Raw genomic sequence first — 21,122 nt, forward strand, 5'->3', positions numbered from 1 at the left:
GGTCATTTTCTGGCTACAAATACACCTTTTCGGTGCCCTAAACATAAAAACATTCTCAGCAAAGAGCAATGTCGCAATAAGATTGTAGGCCCGGCTGGGTTCAAATGACGGCATGCTTGTTTACTGAGGTTTGCAGCCCTAGTCTTGAGAGGTATCAATCTTTCTCCATCCATGTGCTTCTAAGCTACCATTTCTAGCAAGCAGCACACCAACCATTTCATCCCACCCTGTTGCGCCACCCTGCCTTGCCGTTTACTGTACCCACATTCCAGGAATCTGAATTTACCTGTAATACTCATTACTTCTACTTCTAGTTGCCCTCATCACAGTTGTTACAAGTCATGTGGGTCCACCTCCCATACTGGTAAACACCTTGTTGCAGACACTGTCTTTCACATATGGCCATAGGCACTGAAAGGGGAGCACACAAGTGAATACACCCAAGCTTTAAATAGGGCGAACTCCTCACACCTCTGGAATGGCTGGAGAGGCAAAAGGAATATGCAAATGAAGGGTAGGAATCAGAGTAATAAGGATTTGCTAGTAGGTAATCAAGGCATTACCCCCACTCCCCTTTCCCTTGTCTTACAAATTAGTTGTTCCAAAGCCACTAAACTTTTCAGCCTGGCTGAGCAGGAACATTGCACTGTAAAGAATGTCACACGTTCCTCTATTTATTCAGTCCTAACTCAGCTGTCAGTTGTTTGCCACCTAGTGTCCACCTAGAGGCTTGGATTCCTGTAAGTGAATATGCTGAGGCTATGCAAACCTGTACATGTAAGTTGTCCTTGGACCTCATCTTTGGTAGGCCTTGAAACATCTACTCGCCCACCTGATATGGCGAGTAAGATTTTTATTAGGGCAAGCTAATTTTAGTGCCTACTGGCCCGTTCTTGAGAGAGAGCGCTCCAGGTGGCAGATAACAGGTGCTGTTTATTCAGAAAGTTGCCTTTAAATCTAATTTTTATCTTGTCACGTTTGCGATGTGCTCACTGATCTGGCCTAATGTCAGCATATGTCTTCTTACAAATTGCTGCTTCTTTATCCTGGAGATTGGCGTTTACTTTTTTTCTCTGACTGCAAAGTTAGGTGATTTTGTTTTTTAAATGATCTGTCTGACAATCATGCTGGGGAACACAGAGTGTGAAATGAAAGGCTGTAGGATGTCCGTGTTTTTCCTAACACACATCTAAATAGCTTGTAAATGAACTGTGCAAATATTTCAAGTTATAACAGTTAGGAAATCTAATTTTTTGTAATTCTAACGTGTGATGGAAACAAGGATTTTCATAGGATCAAAACAAATCAGAAAACTTTATTTGGTGATATGCAAATGCTAAATATCTGCTAAATCCCAATTTCCAGACATTATCATTTGTAGACTATATAGTTTTATCAATATTAATACAAGTCAGTGGGAAAGTGAATGGCCATTTCAATGTAAAATGTGCTGTCTATAAATGACTGTGCTTTAGTAATATATTCATTAAAAGTGAAATGTTTTAAACCTCATCTAATACACATTTCTGTCCCCAGCCTGATGACAATGCGGTTTGTGAACTAAGAGGCAAGTTCAGGGTCATGTGTACCGTATATGTGGGCTAGAATAATATTACACATAGAGCAAAACTTTAGTCTATTGAATCAAACAAACCTTTTTGTACAGCAGACATGCTGTGCTCATACATTTGACGGTGCTCTCATATGTGATAATGAAGAAAAAGGTGACTCTGAAATAAAATATTTGCCTGGGTCCACAAAAGTTGTGACCAGTTCACGAGTCAAGGCTATTACAGTAAGGAAGAGTAGATTATTTAAGTTAGTAGATCTGCAGGTGTGGTAACATTTATATTTGTTTTCGAGGCCTTACTCGGAGGCCACCGCCCCTTCATGGTAGATCTATCTGAGTCTTGTTGAATGGTCACCAGAGTGAGTAAGTGTGAGAAAGTGTCTCTGTATATACTGTTCCCAAATAGGTACAGGTGTACAGAGTCCACAGTCCCCAGAAGTTTGGCAGAGGCTAAAGTTAGATATGACCTTACTCTCTAAAGTGGTAGCTTGGTCGAGCAGTAAGGCAGTATCAGAGGACAGTGTAAAGCATTTGTTGTACACACTCAGTCAGCAAAATGATTTCACACACTCAATAACTGAACTTCAGGCCAATGGTTCATATAAAAAATATATGTCTGTTTTATTTTAGAACCAACAATAGGAATTAAAATATACTTTCTCAGAATGAGATGCTTTATATAAATACTTTTGCAATAGGCAGTTGGCTTTTGTAGAAAGTTACAAGTTGTTGCAATAGGCAACACAGTTTTAAACACAATAATGCATTGAGTTCAATGGAAGTTTCAAGTTATTTGCAATAGATTACTTTCAGGATTACTTTTGGGATTCCAAACTGTATCCTAGATTCAGTCCATGGACAGTACTTAGAAACAAGTGATAATAGTCGACTTAGTTACTACTAGGATTTTTAAGAAATATTTTGCTATTTTAAAAGTTGACAGAAGAAATTTCATAGAAAACAGTCAATGATTCCCTATGGAAGAAAATTCAAGTTGCAGGTATAGTATGTTCTTGTTACTTTTGTAATCCAGTACTGGGTGCCTAGACTCAGTACTGGGACCTTTATCCAAAACAGGTAAGTAATTACGTTTTCAGAAATTATACGATTTTTAAAGAATATTTAAAGTTTTCAGAAATTGACACTTAGAAGAGATTTCACAGAAAAACAGTCAATGATTTCCTATGGGAGAAATAGGGGTTACTGGTAAGTACAGTTGTAAGTATTGTTCAGAGTCCGTGCTGGGCACCAAGTTCCAGCACTGGGAGCTCACCTAATAGCAGGCGAGTATTTTCATTTTCGTTACTCGGCTGATTTTTGGTGAATATTTCAAGTTTTGAAAACTTCACACTTACAAGAAATTTCAGAAGAAACCAGTCAATGTTACCCTATGGAGAAAATTGAGTTATCGGTTTAAAGGTAAGTACTCGACTGGCAGAGTTAAGGTTCTGGGCATAGACTCAGGGGTCTCCCAGTGTCAGGTAGATACAGTTGTTTCACCCTTAGCGGCACAGGGGCAGCCGGGTGCAGAGAAAGTTAGGCCCAATGTTATCCTATGAGAGGTAGGGGGTCCTTGGTTGGTGGCTGCTGACTAGCAGGCCACACGGCTGTGGGAGCTGGGCTCCTGGTCACTTGCTCAGGGCAAATGGGGAAGTAGATAGGTGTAGAGGTTACACTGCCAGGGCCACTCGGGCAACTGGGTGCAGGGTGCTTTTGAGCCTTCGGGCGCTCAATTGATTTCAATGGGGAAGCTCCGGTTTAGAAAAAGACTGCAAGCTCGGGGACGAAGATTCTTCAGGTGCCACCACCACTTCGAGAGGTAAGTTGGGTAGTTGGAGGATAGGTAGGTACCCCGGGATTGGGCACAGGGGGCCGCGGGCGCCGGGTGCAGGGGTGCCTTTTGGTGTCGGGAAATCTTACCCTTTGTTGATCGCGGTTGGGGGGCACCTGGTTCTGAGGCTGCAGGCGTCTTTAGGAGCGTCGAAGGAAGTCCTTGGGGGCCAGATTCGGGGTCACAGTCGCTGTGGGGTCGTCCTCGTGGTTTTTGTTCACTCCGGCAAAGGCCAGGCTTGGCGGGTGCAGAGTGTGAAGGGTTCGCGGTTCCGGGCTGATGCCAGGGATTAGAAGTAGATTTTGAGTAGAGCCTCTACTCATGGGAGTCCCAGGGGCTTAGAGCCAAAAGGTAGCCAGATCCTCTGGGGTTTGTGAGGTTGCTGGCCACAAGAGATACCGGGTTGGAGCAGGTTTGAGGGTCGACAGGCCGGTAGGGCTGGGGCCAAAGCAGTTGGTGTCTTCCTCTTCTTAGCAGCTGCAGGGCAGGTCTTCTTTCTTCTTGCTCTTCTTGGTATTTCGGAATCTGGAATCTGGGGAAGGAAGGTTCAGGGTGCGCCTAAATACTAGATTTAGGGGCATTACATGTAGGTGAAGGGCAAGGACCAATGGGTCCCTGTCCTGGGGTGGGTACACCCCCTATCCTGCCTCTATCCTGTGGGAGGGGGGCAGTAGCCTAGTCCTGATTGGGCAGGGCTCCCCATCTTCAAGATGGCGAGAGCCCGGAGATGTGCTTCACCTCGCCTCCCCCACCTGAGGGATGGGGTTGGCAGGCTGGCACATCCCCTGTCCTTATTTGGGGTTTCCGGCCAAGCTTCCTACCAGAGTGGGGGGTTGCAGTTTGCCTGGGGAAGCTCACAGAGGCGGCATGCCTTTGAAGCTCCCCCTGAGGAGATCTTGCACCTCGCCCAGGACGTGCATTGTTGCAGGCCCAGGAGAGCAGGGGCTCTCCTACCCAGGGGTCCAGCAACATGTCTGCTGTGTGGCAGCCTAGGCAGCCTCTCAGACCAGACGTGGATTGTAGGTTAGGTTTCAGGGGGCATCTGTAAGATGCCCTCTGGGGTGCTTGGTACATTAAATCTCACACTGGCATCAGTGCGTGTTTAATGTGCTGAGAAGTTTGATACCAAACTTCTCAGTCTTCAGTGTTGACATTATGGTGCTGTGGAGTTGGTGTTTGACGAGCTCTCTGCACCATGTACTCTTAAATGGCAGCACTGCACTTACAGGGCCCAGGAATGGACCTGGGTACTGTAGGGGCACAGGGCTCCTGCTCCTGTGCCCACACCACTGGCTTAGGGCACCCAGCTAGAGGGGTGGCTGATGTATGCCAGGACAGTGTAGGTGGTGGGCATGGCACACAGGGATGTGTGCCATGTCAACTCTTTGTTTTGTCCTGTACCCAGACAGCCTGCAAGGGCAGTGTGTGTGTGTTAGGGTACAGGGCCTCTAAGGGTGGCACAATGAGTGCTGCAGCCCTTAGAGGCCTTCCCTGGTCACAAGGCCCTGGGTACCTAGGGTAACATTTACCGGGGCTGACATGTGACCAGGTTTCGCCAATTTGGGTTTTAGGTTTTTAGGGAAGGAACATAGGCCCTGGGCACCTGATTGGCAGGAGTCCAAGGCACACTCAGTCAAAGTACATTCTGCAATTCAGCAAAAAGTGGTGGCATACCATGCAAGAAAGATGGCACTTTCTCACAGTAAGCTAAAGAAATACGAGAATAAATCTGCCTCATTAGGAAACCTAGCAGGTGCCAAGCTGTCAGACACAAGAAGAAGCACTCTGTGCGTGGGAGTAGAGGGAGCATAGAGAGAATGTGGCATTCTTTCTTCTGTCTTGTGCCAGCACATGGGTGTGAAGGAAGCAGCAAGAGGACAGAGCATTCCTTCTTCTGTGTCTAGCGCAAATGCAGAGATGTGCAGGTAGCATGGAGTGAACGTGGCATTCTTTCTTCTGTGTCTATTGCCAGTGCATGTGCGTGGAGGGAGTGTGGAAACGTCGTTGCTTTCTTTCTTCTGTCTCTAGTGCCAGCGCGTGGATGTGGAGGGAGAGTGGAGAGGTGGTGACATTCTTTCTTCTATGTCTAGAGCTAGTGCGTGGGTGTTGAGGGTGAGTGGAGAGGCGGTGCCATTCTTTCTTCTGTGTCTAGTGCCAGAGTGTGGGTGTGGACGGAGCATGTCTAGCGCCAGCCCTTAGAACTGACTGCTTTTAACTGTCGGGTGTCACTTTCTCCCCCCAGGGCCCAGAGTTCGTCATTTCCCATGAAGATTTTGTGAAGAACGTTCTGCCTTCCATGACCGAGACAGACACTGTTGTGTTTAATTTCACACTGGACGGTGAGGGCTGTGATGTGATGTGATGTGTTGAGGTTACGGCGGTTTAGTGCCGTGCCACGATGTGATAGTGTGTTATTTGCTATGCTTTTTGATGTGGGGTTTGCTGTTGTATTGTGTTATATCACATGATGTTGCTTTCCATAGAGTTGTGAAGTGTTTATTTTTTAATCGAAGTGTAATATGATGTTGCATGCTTGGTTTATGATATATGATGTGTAGGAAGCTGGCTTTGTATGTGATATTGCCACCAGGTGGTAATACTGTGCATAGAGTCCACTGGTTCCACAAAATGTACAGGGCTCAATGTAAACCCAAAGTGCTTTAGTAGTGGAAGTGTGGGCGAGTAGCCTTAGGCCTAACACAGAGGTGTGTAAGACATTTGTTTCGCAATAATGATCAATAATGGAGGCACGACTCAAGAAGGAGATCCAGATACATTTTAGAAAAATATACTTTGGTTCTATTTTATTTTGAGACTAAGGCATTGTAATCCAGTAACTACGTTTTTAATTAAAAAGACTTTTCATTTTGAAAACTCGACACTTAGAAACTTTTTTACACAGTCCAATGTTATCCTACGGGGGAAAACAATATCGTGGTTAAACAGGTAAGTATTAAAATTGCAAATCCAGTCTTCAGAGCCAAAAGTCAACAAGGGCCAGGTGTCAGGTAGGTACCAACACTGCACCACCAGCGGCACATGGCGGCCGGGTGCAGAGGTAAAAATTGGAGTTCCAGTGGTGACAGGGGGTGCCTGGAGCTACATTGCTTGCAGGTAAGTAGATCGGTTGCAGGGGCCAAACTTTGGGGGGTTAGATTAAGCACAGGGGGGCCACAAAGCAGCAACAAACATACACCGCCAGCAGCACAGGGGCGGTCGGGTGCAGGGTGCAAATTCAAAGTTGGGCACCCAATGTCAGGGCTGTGGTGGGCGCAGCCAGATTTCCGACATTTTGCATACACTCTAGGAGTCAGGCTGGTCGTTGGGTAGGAAGGCGTAGAAAGATTTCAGTACGATCGCTTGCTGCCTTCTTGCGATCCTTTAGCGCTTAGGATTCAGGTACACACCCCCCTCAAGATGGCCGCTGGCTGGCACATCTGTTTTCCAGCTATTGTTAGGTTCATGCAGCGGTGTAGTCTTTTCTCAGTATCTGAAGTGCGCGAGCGCGTCCTCAGCGCGGCGCACTTCAACCGTCAAAATTGGTTTGACTAGACGGAGTTTCCTATCGCTCCGTATTTCGTCTGAAGCAATTCCCGTCAAGATTCTGACAGTTAGTTCTGAATAGAGCCAACTTCCCCTAAGGTTCCTTCCCAGTCCCATGTCATTTGGGTTCCAGTTATTTGCTCACTCTCTTCAGGAGTACAGTTAGTTTTTAGTCACAGCTTGAGGTGAAGAGTCCAAATCCTTTCCTGTTCTACCACATCTCGACGGACAAGAAGAAGGTAGAATCAATTCTCGAACTTCCCCTTCAGAGAAGTAAGTGCTGATTTCTTCCTATATCTCGTGGACTCCGGATTCCACAAAGGGCTTGTGACTTTCTATCAACTTATTGAGAGAATAAAGAAGCGCTATCTCTAAAAAATCCACTGAGCTCCAGAACATCTTTAGAAGGAAAGACTAGAGAGAAAGTAGTCGCAAGAAACAAGTAAGAACTAAGAGAGACCTTGCAAGAGAAGCAGCATAGCATATATAATATATATATATATACATATATGAATTGAACTTTCAACCTAATGTTTCTGCCTCGCTCTGGAAGTAGAAGAAAGAGAATTAGTGAACATTGACTTGAACATAACTCAACCTTCTAGTAAAAGACAGGTAACGACGGACTTCTAGGGGAGGAGGTGTGGAAGGAATATGAGGTAGATCAGGTTTACATATGTTTCTATTTGCAGGAGTGGTACCCACCTTTCAACTCCACTACTCACCCACTAGAAGGTATCAACCCAAGCAGAGAGCGGCCAAACACAGTGTCAGGACAGGTATAGTTGGTTAGAGGTCAATGTAATTTCTGTGTAGAGCTAGTGGTAAGAATTGTTGTTAAGTAACTCTCGTTGCAGGAATCGGAAGACAAGGTCCGAGTCCAGTCCAGGAAGAAGACGCAGTGTTGTCTCTCTTTTCTGTCCAATTCCCCTTTCCCCCTCTCTGCTGCTCGTGAGCCTCTGAGCTCGCGGTAGCGGAGTGGTGGAGTGGAGATCAAGCATCGGCTCCTGTGGAAAAGGCTCAATCGACTCAGGTATCTTGACAGAACCTTGACAGATTGAAGTGCCAAAAAAAAAAAATTAAAATTCCACCCGAGCACGATGGCTGAGGGAATTGATGTAAAGGCTCTAGCAACGGTGTTAGATAGTATACAGAAACAGCTAAGTGACACCTTGGAAGATAACAAGTCCCTGAGGGAAGAGGTTAGGAAGTCTGCCCAAGAAGCTCGTTATTTGCGTCAGCAGTTTGACGAGTTTTCCGGAGGTTCTCCTTCCTCAGTTAAGGAAGATAAGCCTCCTTCTTTTGCTCCTGCCCCGTCTGCTGCAGAACTCACTACTCAGGTCATTCATGCTATTTCCCCGACAATTCCATTGGCAGCTCCAGAAAGATTTAGTGGGGACCCACACAAGGCCCAAATTTTTCTCACGCAATGTTCCTTACACTATCTCTGTCGGCCAATCATTTTTAAGGAAGATCAATCCAAAGTGGCTTTCATGCTGTCGTACCTGAGTGGAGATGCTGCTGCCTGGTCCATGCCCTTGGTGAACAACAATGATTCCATTTTGTATGATTTTGAAGGATTCAAGAGAGAATTTTTACGGATTTTTGACAGAAGAACCATCTCCCAATCCACGGACAATGAGCTGTTAGATCTTAAGCAGGGGAATCGTGAATTAGTGGCATACCTGGCCCAATTCAACAAACTAATTGTGGAAACCAGTTGGCCAGAGGAAAAAAGAGCTGCAATTTTCTATCGTGGGCTAAAGGATGAGTTAAAGGATGGTCTCTCACAGATCCCAAGGCGTCCTACTGAGGTGTCAGAACTAATAGACTTAGTCCTACAGATTGATCAGCGACAGAGTGAAAGAAGGAGTGAGAGACGTAAGGAATTTAGGAATGTCCCACCTCGGTTTGACAGAATAAAATCAGAAGGATCAAGGTTAAAGGAAGCTGTGTCTGAGGAAGAGCCTATGCAAATTGGTTCTGTAAGAGGGCCACTGTCGAAGGAAGAAAGGGAGAAGAGACGATTGGGCAAGTTGTGCATGTACTGTGGGAACTCTGGTCATTTTGTGCGGGAGTGTACTAAGAGGCCCAAGAACAATTTTGGGTTAAAAGATCGGCTCCACCAGTAGAAGGGGTTGCCCTGGTGGAAGCGAAGGAACAGTCAACTCCAGAACCAAAGTTAGTGGCAAATACCTTGCAATCTTCGGCGCCACATTTGATCATTTCTGTGCAAATAAGATTTGGAGGACGGATCAAGGATGGGATTTCTGTCATGATTGACTCTGGGGCAACTGGAAATTTTTGCGACATAGGTTTTGCCAAGTCTCTCGGAATCACCTTTTTGAGAAAAGAAAGGCCGGAGCCGGTTCGCGCAGTGGACGGAACGAGCTTGTCCTCCGGTCCTATTGTGTATGATACGGAGAAGATCCTGTTGAGTGGACCCGGACAACATCTTAGTTCCTTGCAATTTAGTCTGATCGACGCTCCACAATTTCAGCTGATTTTGGGTCTGCCTTGGCTCACTGAGCATAATCCGCAAATTGATTGGGCCAGACGTTCGATTTGCATGAACTCAGAGTATTGTCTACGTCATTGCTTTCACACGATTCCAGATTCACCAGAAGTTTCACAATCCCAACTTTTAGCAAGCTTCCCCAAGACTATCTGTGCGCTTGACACCCAAGAAATTCCCCTTGAATACGAAGATCTGGCCTCCGTGTTCGACGAAAGAGAGGCTGAACGTTTGCCGCCTCATCGGGAGTACGACTGTCGAATCGAGCTTGAGCCAGGAGCCTCCCTTCCCTGTAGTCGGATTTATGCATTGTCTGAAGCGGAAAATGCCCATCTCAAGGAATATCTGAACAGATACCTGGCCAACGGATTCATTCGCCCCTCCCAGTCTCCAGTTTCGTCCCCACTTTTTTTTATCCCCAAGAAAGATGGCCAATTAAGGACTTGCATAGACTATCGCGCCCTTAACTTGGTAACCAAGAAGAACCGTTATCCGCTTCCCTTGATCTCGGAGCTGTTAGACCAGGTGAAAGGAGCGAAAGTTTACTCAAAATTGGATTTGAGAGGGGCTTACCATTTGGTACGTATGGCAGAAGGCGAAGAGTGGAAAACCGCCTTTCGCACTCGTTTAGGTTTATTTGAGTACCAAGTCATGCCATTTGGCTTATGCAATGCTCCAGCAGCATTCCAGCATTTTTTGAACGATGTTCTGCGAGAATTTTTAGATCGCTTCGCAGTGGTTTACATAGATGATATCCTCATATTCTCTGCCAGCGAGGAAGAACATATCCAGCACGTCAGATCCATACTTAAGAAATTGCTTGAAAATCAACTTTTTGTCAAACTGGAGAAGTGTGTTTTTCATACGACTCAAGTTGAGTTTTTGGGATTTGTGTTGTCCTCGGATGGAGTTTCCATGGATGAGTCTAAGGTGCGAGCAATCAAGGAGTGGCCCTCTCCGCGTACTGTAAAGGAGGTACAGAGTTTCCTTGGATTCGCCAATTTTTATAGGCGATTTATCATCAACTTTTCTGAACGAGTTTGTCCTCTTACGAGATTATTGAGGAAGAAGACCAAATTTGAGTGGAATGCCGAAACGGAATTAGCATTTAACGAGCTCAAGAAAATCTTTGTATCATCTCCAATCTTACTCCACCCGGATCCGGGAGAACCATTTTTTGTGGAAGCAGATGCCTCCGATTTGGCCATCGGAGGGGTTTTGTCCCAGCGACATAAGCAGACCGGTCAGCTACATCCAGTAGCTTTTCGCTCTAGGAAGTTGTCTGCGGCTGAAATCAATTATCCCATTGCGGATAAGGAACTGTTGGCAGTCAAGGATGCCTTCACTGAATGGAGACATTATTTGCTGGGAGCAAGGCATGTGGTGACCGTATTTACTGATCATCGGAATCTCCAGTTTTTGAAATCTGCCCGTACCTTGACCCCACGCCAATTGAGATGGTCTTTATTTTTTGCAGATTACGACTTTGTTTTAACTTACAAACCTGGATCGGCAAATGGGAAGGCGGATGCCTTATCTCGCCTAAATGTGAGCGCTGACAACAAGACTGCAGAAAAAGGAGTCATAATTCCAGCTGAACGGATAATAGGAACACTCTCCTACTCCGAAATAGAGCAGAAGTTACCAAACTTGCGATCTTTGGAAGAAGTTAGAGACTGGACGGCAAAAGGGGAAGAATATCAAGTCAAGGATGGAAGACCCGTTTACCAAGACAAGTTGTTCGTGCCTAGTCGGGAGCTGCAAGAACAAATCATTGAACACTTTCATGACAATATGCTGGCCGGGCACAAGGGAGTGAAGAAAACTACAGAACTGATTCGAAGAGAGTTTTGGTGGCCTGCAATGGAAGCTCAGGTGCGGCAGTATGTAGCTACTTGCGAGCCTTGTATCAAGGGAAAAACTCTTAGAAGGGCTCCCCAAGGGTTTTTGCAGCCATTGCCCCCAGCCCCGTACCCATGGCATACTATTTCAATGGATTTCATAGTGGATCTACCTTCCAGTGTGGGATTATCTGTCATTTGGGTGGTGGTGGACCTATTTTCTAAGATGAGTCACTTTATCCCTTTAAAGGCCCTCCCCAATGCTACCCAGCTTTCCAAACTGTTCACACAGCACATTGTCAAGGCCCACGGAATCCCCAAGGTTGTTATCTCTGACAGGGGTCCTCAGTTTGTCTCTCACTTTTGGAGATCCTTTTTGAAAAGATTGGGTGTAGACTCTCGTCTGTCTTCCAGTTTCCATCCTGAGACTGATGGACAGACCGAGAGAGTGAATCAGGAGCTGGAGCAGTTCCTGCGCCTATTCTTGATGGACCAGGAGGGAGATTGGCCTGACCTGATTTGGGCGGCAGAGTTCGCTTATAACAATGCTGAGCATGCCTCCACAGGTTTCTCTCCGTTTTATTTAAATTCTGGTCGTCATCCTAACGTTTGGGTAGACAAGGAGGCTAGTGATGTTCCTGCTGTGGAGACTGTGGTTCAGGATTTACATAAGGCCTATCAATTAGCTACTAGAAATCTGTCACAGGCTAAGATTTCTTACAAGAAGCAGGCTGATAAGAAGAGACGTCCCAATCCTGTTTACAAGAAGGGAGATCTAGTCTGGTTGTCTACTAGAAATTTACGTTTGAAGGGAAACAGAAAGTTTCAGCCGAGGTACATGGGTCCCTTTCAGGTAGACAGAATGGTGAATCCAGTCAGTGTGAAGTTAAGACTTCCTCCTAGGTTGAGGATACATCCAGTTTTTCATGTCTCCTTGCTTCAGTGCAGTCCAAAAGGGGTTAGGTACAGGAATTCTCCTTCTCCCGTTTTGGTACAAGGGCAGGAGGAATTTGAGGTGAAAAGAATACTCGACTCAAGAGTTCAAGGAGGGGAAATTTTCTATCTCGTAGATTGGAAGGGTTGTGGTCCAGAAGAGAGATCTTGGGAGCCCCAATCCAATATCCATGCTTCCCGTTTGCTGAGAGATTTTCACCGCACACACCCCACTAAGCCCAAAAGGGTTAGGGAGGGGGTTTTGGTGGGAGGTACTGTCAGGGCTGTGGTGGGCGCAGCCAGATTTCCGACATTTTGCATACACTCTAGGAGTCAGGCTGGTCGTTGGGTAGGAAGGCGTAGAAAGATTTCAGTACGATCGCTTGCTGCCTTCTTGCGATCCTTTAGCGCTTAGGATTCAGGTACACACCCCCCTCAAGATGGCCGCTGGCTGGCACATCTGTTTTCCAGCTATTGTTAGGTTCATGCAGCGGTGTAGTCTTTTCTCAGTATCTGAAGTGCGCGAGCGCGTCCTCAGCGCGGCGCACTTCAACCGTCAAAATTGGTTTGACTAGACGGAGTTTCCTATCGCTCCGTATTTCGTCTGAAGCAATTCCCGTCAAGATTCTGACAGTTAGTTCTGAATAGAGCCAACTTCCCCTAAGGTTCCTTCCCAGTCCCATGTCATTTGGGTTCCAGTTATTTGCTCACTCTCTTCAGGAGTACAGTTAGTTTTTAGTCACAGCTTGAGGTGAAGAGTCCAAATCCTTTCCTGTTCTACCACATCTCGACGGACAAGAAGAAGGTAGAATCAATTCTCGAACTTCCCCTTCAGAGAAGTAAGTGCTGATTTCTTCCTATATCTCGTGGACTCCGGATTCCACAAAGGGCTTGTGACTTTCTATCAACTTATTGAGAGAATAAAGAAGCGCTATCTCTAAAAAATCCACTGAGCTCCAGAACATCTTTAGAAGGAAAGACTAGAGAGAAAGTAGTCGCAAGAAACAAGTAAGAACTAAGAGAGACCTTGCAAGAGAAGCAGCATAGCATATATAATATATATATATATACATATATGAATTGAACTTTCAACCTAATGTTTCTGCCTCGCTCTGGAAGTAGAAGAAAGAGAATTAGTGAACATTGACTTGAACATAACTCAACCTTCTAGTAAAAGACAGGTAACGACGGACTTCTAGGGGAGGAGGTGTGGAAGGAATATGAGGTAGATCAGGTTTACATATGTTTCTATTTGCAGGAGTGGTACCCACCTTTCAACTCCACTACTCACCCACTAGAAGGTATCAACCCAAGCAGAGAGCGGCCAAACACAGTGTCAGGACAGGTATAGTTGGTTAGAGGTCAATGTAATTTCTGTGTAGAGCTAGTGGTAAGAATTGTTGTTAAGTAACTCTCGTTGCAGGAATCGGAAGACAAGGTCCGAGTCCAGTCCAGGAAGAAGACGCAGTGTTGTCTCTCTTTTCTGTCCAATTCCCCTTTCCCCCTCTCTGCTGCTCGTGAGCCTCTGAGCTCGCGGTAGCGGAGTGGTGGAGTGGAGATCAAGCATCGGCTCCTGTGGAAAAGGCTCAATCGACTCAGGTACCTTGACAGAACCTTGACACCCAATGCTTTTCAACTAGGGATTCTTCTTTTGACAAAGAGGCTGCAGGTGTGGCACCGGAGGTTGCAGGAGGAAGACCAATGACAGCCGAGGTAAGCGGGGATGTAGTGGGTCATACGGGGTAGAAGGGGAACCGTCGGTTCAGTTCACCAAGTCCCAGGGGCTTCGACGCAAGAGTCTTCTTGCCGGAGACGGTCGGGGGAAGCCTCTGGATTCACAATGCAGGCGCCATTGTGGACGGCAGGTGAGGTCAGCCAATGCTGGACACGAGGTCAGGATCACAAGGGAGACTTCACTATAAAAGTGAGCCACACAGACTCGGGCCATGGGCGTCGGGTGCAGAATGGGCAGGAGATGTGGATCTGCCTGGATCCAGAGTTCTTGGAGTGGGCTTCTTCAGGACAGGTCCGCTGTCTACGGCAGATTGGAGTCTTTTTCGGAGGCAGCAGTCCTCCCATGGGTTTCAGAGGTTGCTGGCTGCAAGACAGGTCACAGGTTCGCAGATGCTGGAGACAGACTAGTATGGCTAGGGCTAGGGCCAAGACAGTTGTCGTCTTTAGTCTTCTCTGCATGGTCGTCTTCTTTCTTCTTAGGTCATCTCAGATCTGAGTTATAGGTCTGGGGAGCCCCCTAAATACTAAATATAGGCAGTGTTTTAGGGGAGTAGCAGGTAGAGCCAATGGGCAAATCACTTGGGGTGACTACACAGCATGGACCTAGCTCTATTTCGAGGGGTCTCCCCATCTTCAAGAGGGTGGGGACTGAAAGGTGTGTTTCACTTCGCCTCCCCCACCTGAGGTTGGGGTTGGCAGAGGGGGCACAACTCCTATTCTTTCGAATTTTTCCTGCCAGCTTTCCCGCCCAAAGTGGGTGTGTGAATCAGAGACTGCCATCTGCTGCTAGTGCATTACAAGGATGGCAGGCCTTTGAAGCTCCCCTCTTTGAGCAGTGGCCCATCCTGGGGAAAGAGGCATGACACCTCTGCCCATGATGTGCTTACTTGGCACTGACAATATTAGGAAAATGGGCCCCAATATTGTAGTGACATATCTCCTCATGTGAATATGCCCTCACCTGTTGTATAGTGCACCCTGCCTTGGAGCTGTAAGGTCTGCTAGAGGGGTGATTTACCTACACCTACAGGTAGTGCTGGCTGGCATTTCACCCAGGTAAGATGCCATGTGTGTTGTTTTCTCCCTCACAGGGGCATGCAAGCTGCAAGGGCAGTGGCATGATCCCAGTGGGCGGGGGGGTTGGGGGTCCCAGGAGACCCTCTTCAGCTCCCAGGCCCTAGGTACTTGGAGTACCCTCTACTAGGGACTTACAGAGGGCAGAAATGCCAATTAGGGATTTGTTTTTAGGGAAGGAGAACTGGCACAAGGGACCTGGTTGGCAGGGACCATGTGCACTACATTTGAAACCGCATCAAAACCAGGCAAAACGTGTGGGGCTAACCATGCAAAAGAGCCACTTTCTCACATGATGTATGTTGGATCACATTCTGTCTCAATGTTTTGATATGTTCTATATGATGTTGTTATGTTCTGTTATGGAGTGTGAAAAGTGATGTCACATTGTGTTATAGGAAGTGTGAAGGCAGTAGTACCTGTATGGGAGAAACCACAGCTCACGGATCTTTGGCTCCAAACTGTGACATTGTGGAGACACTTACTGCAATGTTTGATGGAACACATAATTTGTGAATGTTTGCTGGAGATTGTCAGGTGTATTGGAGTGTACATTTGCCCATGGAGACCCTAAAGTCCAACTTTCTTCATACTCATTCTGTAGTGAGGGATAGCCAGTAGGGAACCCCCTGCAGAGCATACTTGTCAAACAGGTTGAGAGTTTTTTCTGATGTAACTTCTTTCTACTGCTATGGTGGTGGCATTCCTGTCACCTTTTAATCCTCCATCGTGGAGGCAGAGATGTCTATCTCAAAATGGCTGCCTCAGTCTTGGTAGAAGTCCCAGGGGGAGAAAAAATGTTTTTGAAAACTCACCTGTGGCTGTGTCAGGTGGTGGAATTTCAACCCCGAAATGTGGGCCCTGGACATACCCCCAGTTTAGGGGTCAGTGCCCACCTAGCCTGTCTCTCAAATATGCTCCCAGGTCACGCATAAGTGGTCTCCAAAACACATATACCCCGTCTGCCTTTAATCAGTGTACTCCTGTTGGTTGCTCCTCTGTCGCCCCTGGGTGGATCCTCTAAAACATACAGTCTGGCTGCCTCTAACCACTGCATTATTGTGGGTGCTCCTCTGTCACTCATGGGGGGGGGGGGGGGTGTCCATAGAGGGTACACCCTGGCTGCCCATAACCACTGCAATACTGAAAGTGCTTTTTTGTCGCTGCAGGGAGGAGTCTGTAGAGGGTATACCATGGCTGCCTCTAACAACTGTATTACTGTGGGAGAGGGGGCAAATCCCCAGATGTTAGGAACACAATACTCACCTTTCTTTGAAAGCCCTATATATTTTGGGCCAACTAATGGTTGCAGAAGACTCAAGCTCTGAAATTTGACTTAAATTCTCCTCAGGGTACTAAATCCAAGTACACTGGAGCTGACATTATTAGCTGTACCTGTAATTAGATTATTGTCCTCCACTATAGCCCCTCAGGGTGTTCATTCTGAATATCCTGAGGATTTTTAATCTGTTAATCGCTACATGTTCCATCCAAAGAACTGGACTCCTTGTCACTTAGCCTCCTGGTAATAATTTCTGTGTGGGTAGGAAGAATCTAGGTTTTCATTAGTGTTCTCACTATCAGTTAATAAGTATTTTTTTAAAGAAACTGAAAATATCGGAAGTAATTTTCTATGTATGTCTTTGATACCTTTGGCATTTTAGGGTACTGTATACACCTCCTTGATGCTTGCGTCAACTGAATATCTAGACTATTAACTGTAATGATAGAATAGTGCAGTGAGACATTTCAAAGAGCAAACAAATCAATTGGGAAAACTTTGAACCTATGGAATTGATCTCTGTTCCTGTGTTTTCTGACATACCTTCCCACTTCGGTGACATTTGTCCGATTTTGATATGAAGCCCTTGCTACTGATAATTGCATATTTGTTTTGAAAGACAGGGTTTGAGTTAGTTGTGTTTTGCTCCTTCATTTCCAGGTGTTGATTACTATAATCGGCCTAGACCTCCACAGTTTGTTAGTGTCCTGGGTCTCATCTGCCCCTCCCCAAACCTCTGCCCCCGGCTCGCTCCATCCAGAGCGTCATCTCCCTCCCATTGATTCACCTCCTTTGGCTGTTAAACTTCCCCTCCCAGAGTACCCACTCATGCCATGGGCATCCACTTGAAGGGCAGAGTGGGCAAGGTTGTCTTCCTGTAGCCTCTTTCCTGTTTTGGCCTATTGGGTCTTAGGATCAGAACCCCTGTGCCTTCACCTTCCTCTCACTCCTGTCCGTCCTCCCTCCCTCATCTCACCTAATATTACTTAAACAGCATGACTCTCACATTAGCACTGTTACCCTTTGGTGCTCCTAATACCTGCTATGTGGGTTCCACCCTGTCGCTCCTGGATGAAATCTATGCACCACAAAAACCAACTGGTTGTAACTAATGTGTTCCTGTGGTTTGCACCTTGGTTGCTCCTGGGTGGATCCTCTAAAAAATACAGTGTAGCTGCCTCTAACCACTGCATTACTGCAAGAGCTCCTCTGTCGCTCCTGGGGGGTGTGGGGGGGGGAGTCCAATGAGAGGATACTGTGGCTGTCTGTAACCACTGCATTACTGCGGGAGAGCATACTGTGGCTGCCCCTAACCCCTGCATTGCTGCGGGTGCTCCTCTATCGCTCCTTGGGTGGGGGGGGGTGTCCATAGAGGGCACACTGTGGCTGCCGATGGCCACTGCATTACTGCTGGTGCTTCTCTGTCGCTCCTGGGGGCAGTCCATAGAGGGCACATTGTGGCTGCCTGTAACCACTGCATTACTGCGGGTGCTCCTCTGTCGCACCTGGGGGGAGTCCGTAGAGGGCATACCGTGGCTGCCTGTAACCACTGCATTACTGCGGGTGCTCCTCTGTCGCTCCTGGGTGGAATCCGTAGAGGGCATACCGTGTCTGCCTGTAACCACTGCATTATTGCGGGTGCTTCTGTCGCTCCTGGGGGCAGTCCATAGAGGGCATACCGTGTCTGCCTGTAACCACTGCATTATTGCGGGTGCTTCTGTCGCTCCTGGGGGAAGTCCATAGAGGGCACATTGTGGCTGCCTGTAACCACTGCATTACTGCAAGTGCTCCTCTGTCGCTCCTGGGGGGAGTCCGTAGACGGCATACCGTGGCTGTTTGTAACCACTGCATTACTACGGGTGCTCCTCTGTCACTCCTGGGGGGAGTCCGTAGAGGGCATACCATGGCTGCCTGTAACCACTGCATTATTGCGGGTGCTCCTCCGTTGCTTCGGGGGGTGGGGGAGATCATAGAGGGCATACCGTGGCTTCCTCTAACCACTGCATTACTGTGGGTCCCCTCCATCGCTCCTGGGGGGAATCCATAGAGGCTATACCATGACTGCCTGTAACCACTGCATTACTGCGGGTGCTCCTCTATCGCTCCTGGGGGAGTCCGTAGAGGGCATACCGTGACTGCCTGTAACCACTGCATTACTGCGGGTGCTCCTCTATCGCTCCTGGGGGGAGTTCGTAGAGGGCATACCGTGGCTGCCTGTAACCACTGCATTACTGCGGGTGCTCCTCTGTCACTCCTGGGGGAGTGTCGCTCCTGGGGGGAGTCCATAGAGGGCACACTGTGGCTGCCTGTAACCACTGCATTACTGCGGGTGCTCCTCTGTCGCTCCATCCATAACTGATAACAGTCTACCTCTTGTTTTCCTTCAGATGAACTTGCCAGTGTTGAGAAGCTTACCTTGCTAGTCAAGGAGAAGACATCCAACGTCCAAGCTATCTCTCATGCTACTGCAGGACAGTACCTCCCGGTAAGGTGATATGTGGTCGGGTCCTTCCTTCTTGTGGTTCTTTATGATGCCCATCTCTTCTTTCTCCACTCTCAGTCTTGGAGGTGGACAGAGATTACATCCTAAAACAAGAATGTGAAAATACAGACTGGTGTAGTTGTGCAGGATTAACAGCATTAGCGCTATACTTTAAGTCGGAACCTATCTGTGTCAACAATGCAGAATCAAAAGATGGTTAGTGTTAGAAATGGGGTCTCTAGTTGGCAGTGGCTTGCTCCCTGTCCAAGTAGGGATCCTCACTCTAGTCATGGTAAGGGAGTCACACAGCTTAAGATAACCCCTGCTCACACCCTTGGTAGCTTGGCACAGAGCAGTCAGGCTTATGCCAGAGGTAATGTGTAAAGTATTTGTACACACACACACGCACACACACACCACACACACCATACACACACTCTTTATCTGAGTAACACAAGACCAAAAAGATAAAAATTCAACATACACAAGTAAAGATATTAATTATGCAGGAATATCTCATAAATATAGTTTCTTGAGGTTGACAGCGCCAACTGGGGCTATCACAGCGTCATGACCAACACAAATCCAACAGTTCAGTGATACAGCGTTAGGAGGACCCACAAAACAGTACCTTTGGAAGTGAAGAGGACTGGGGGACCTTGTCATGAAATCCGAAGATGAGGCTGCGTCGGCAGGCGTCGGTCCCAAAAGTTGACCAGAAGTCGTTGAAGCCTTGGAGTCGCACACGCTGAGGATTGATGGGGAGGTCAGGAGCACTGCCGTCAGTGGGACTGGGGCTGCAATTTTGTGGCAGTCCATGTGTTGTGATCTTCACAAGCAGTGACCACGGCTTCAGTGCAAGCAGCAGCATCGGTGCTGAAGCACTGTCGTCAGCAGACCCGGGTCTGCAGTGTGAGATGGGGCAATGCATCGTGCTATCCACAAGCGTTGCCGTCAGCCATGGTGGAGGCAGCAGCGTCAGAAACTAAGTCAGAGCCGATGGCGCTTTCATCGGTACACCAGGGGCTGCGATGTCATCGAGGCGGTACATCGTTCACAAGTGGTGCTCTCCACTTCGGTGCAGGCAGCTGTGTCGATGACGGCGTGAAGCGATGTCGTTGGTGAAGCCAGGCTGCGAAGTCGTTTTGGACGATGCGTTGTGCTCCTTAAGAGCAGTAACCATGGCTTTGGTGCAGGCAGTGGCGCCGAGTTTGCTTTTCTTGAGTTTATAGCACAACCACTCAGTTGCAAGGGCCCAGGACTGGTTTTGGCACCACTTGGCAAAGTAGGACTCGCAACAGAAAAATCCCAATGCTGGTAACAAGATGTGGATGGAGTCTTTGATAGCCCTGAGACTTCCAACAGGAGGCAAGCTTAACTCAAGCCCTTAGAGAAACTTGAAAAGCAGGATGCAGAAAGTAAAGTTCAGTCTTTTCACTCCGAGGACTGAAGCAGCAAATAAACAGGCAGAGTGGCAGCTCCTCCTACAGCATCCAGCTCTTCTTCCTATCAGAATGTCCTTTAGTCCAGAACTGTTCTGATTTGAAAGAGTCAGAGGTCCAATACTTATACCCCTTTCTGTTTTTGAAGTTGGCAAACTACAAAGGAAAGACTTTATTGTGCACAAGATTCTGCCATTCCCTGCTCTGGTGCCAGACACACTACAGGGGGGTGGAGACAGCTTTGTGTGAAAATAGGCTCTGCACAATTCAGGTGCTTGTGACAACTCCTCCCACCACTCTAGCTCTGGAAGGCCACACAATTTAAAAACTAACTTCATAAAAATATGTATTTTTAAATTGTGAGTTCAGAGACCCCAAACTCCAAATCTCAATCTGCTCCCAATGGGAAATTACACTTAAAAGATATTTTAAGGCAATCCCCATGTTACCCAATAGGAGAGATAGGCTTTGCAATAGTGAAATACAAATGTATCAGTTTTCCACTATTAGGACATGTAAAACATGTCCTACCTTTTAAATACTCTGCACCCTGGCCATGGGGTTTCCTTGAGCCTACCTTTTGGGTGACCTATATGTTATATAAGGGAAAGTTTGGGCCTGGCACGTGGGTGCACTTGCCAGGTTGAAATGGCAGTTTAAAACTGCACATACAGACACTTCAGTGGCAGGCCTGAGACATGTTTACAGGGCTACCCATGGAGGTGACACAATTAGTTCTGCAGGTCCACTGGTAGCATTTAATATACAGGCCCTGGGCACGCATAGTGCACTTTACTAGGGACTTAAAGAAATTAAAGACGCCAATCATGGACAAACCAATTACTATTACCTTTTACTTAGGGAGCACTTGCACT

General features: G+C 47.1%; 1 protein-coding gene across 1 annotated transcript in view; it reads left to right on the forward strand.

The window, feature by feature from the left end:
* Positions 1 to 21,122, forward strand: part of GCKR (glucokinase regulator) — a 194,815-nt gene that overhangs the window by 139,263 nt on the left and 34,430 nt on the right. The window contains exons 14-15 of the mRNA XM_085613316.1: positions 5,644 to 5,740; positions 18,711 to 18,808. Coding sequence (XP_085469442.1) covers positions 5,644 to 5,740; positions 18,711 to 18,808 — 195 coding nt within the window. The remainder of the gene's footprint in view (positions 1 to 5,643; positions 5,741 to 18,710; positions 18,809 to 21,122) is intronic.

This window comes from Triturus cristatus, chromosome 6 (genome assembly GCF_964204655.1).
Source record: "Triturus cristatus chromosome 6, aTriCri1.1, whole genome shotgun sequence".
Taxonomy (NCBI): domain Eukaryota; kingdom Metazoa; phylum Chordata; class Amphibia; order Caudata; family Salamandridae; genus Triturus; species Triturus cristatus.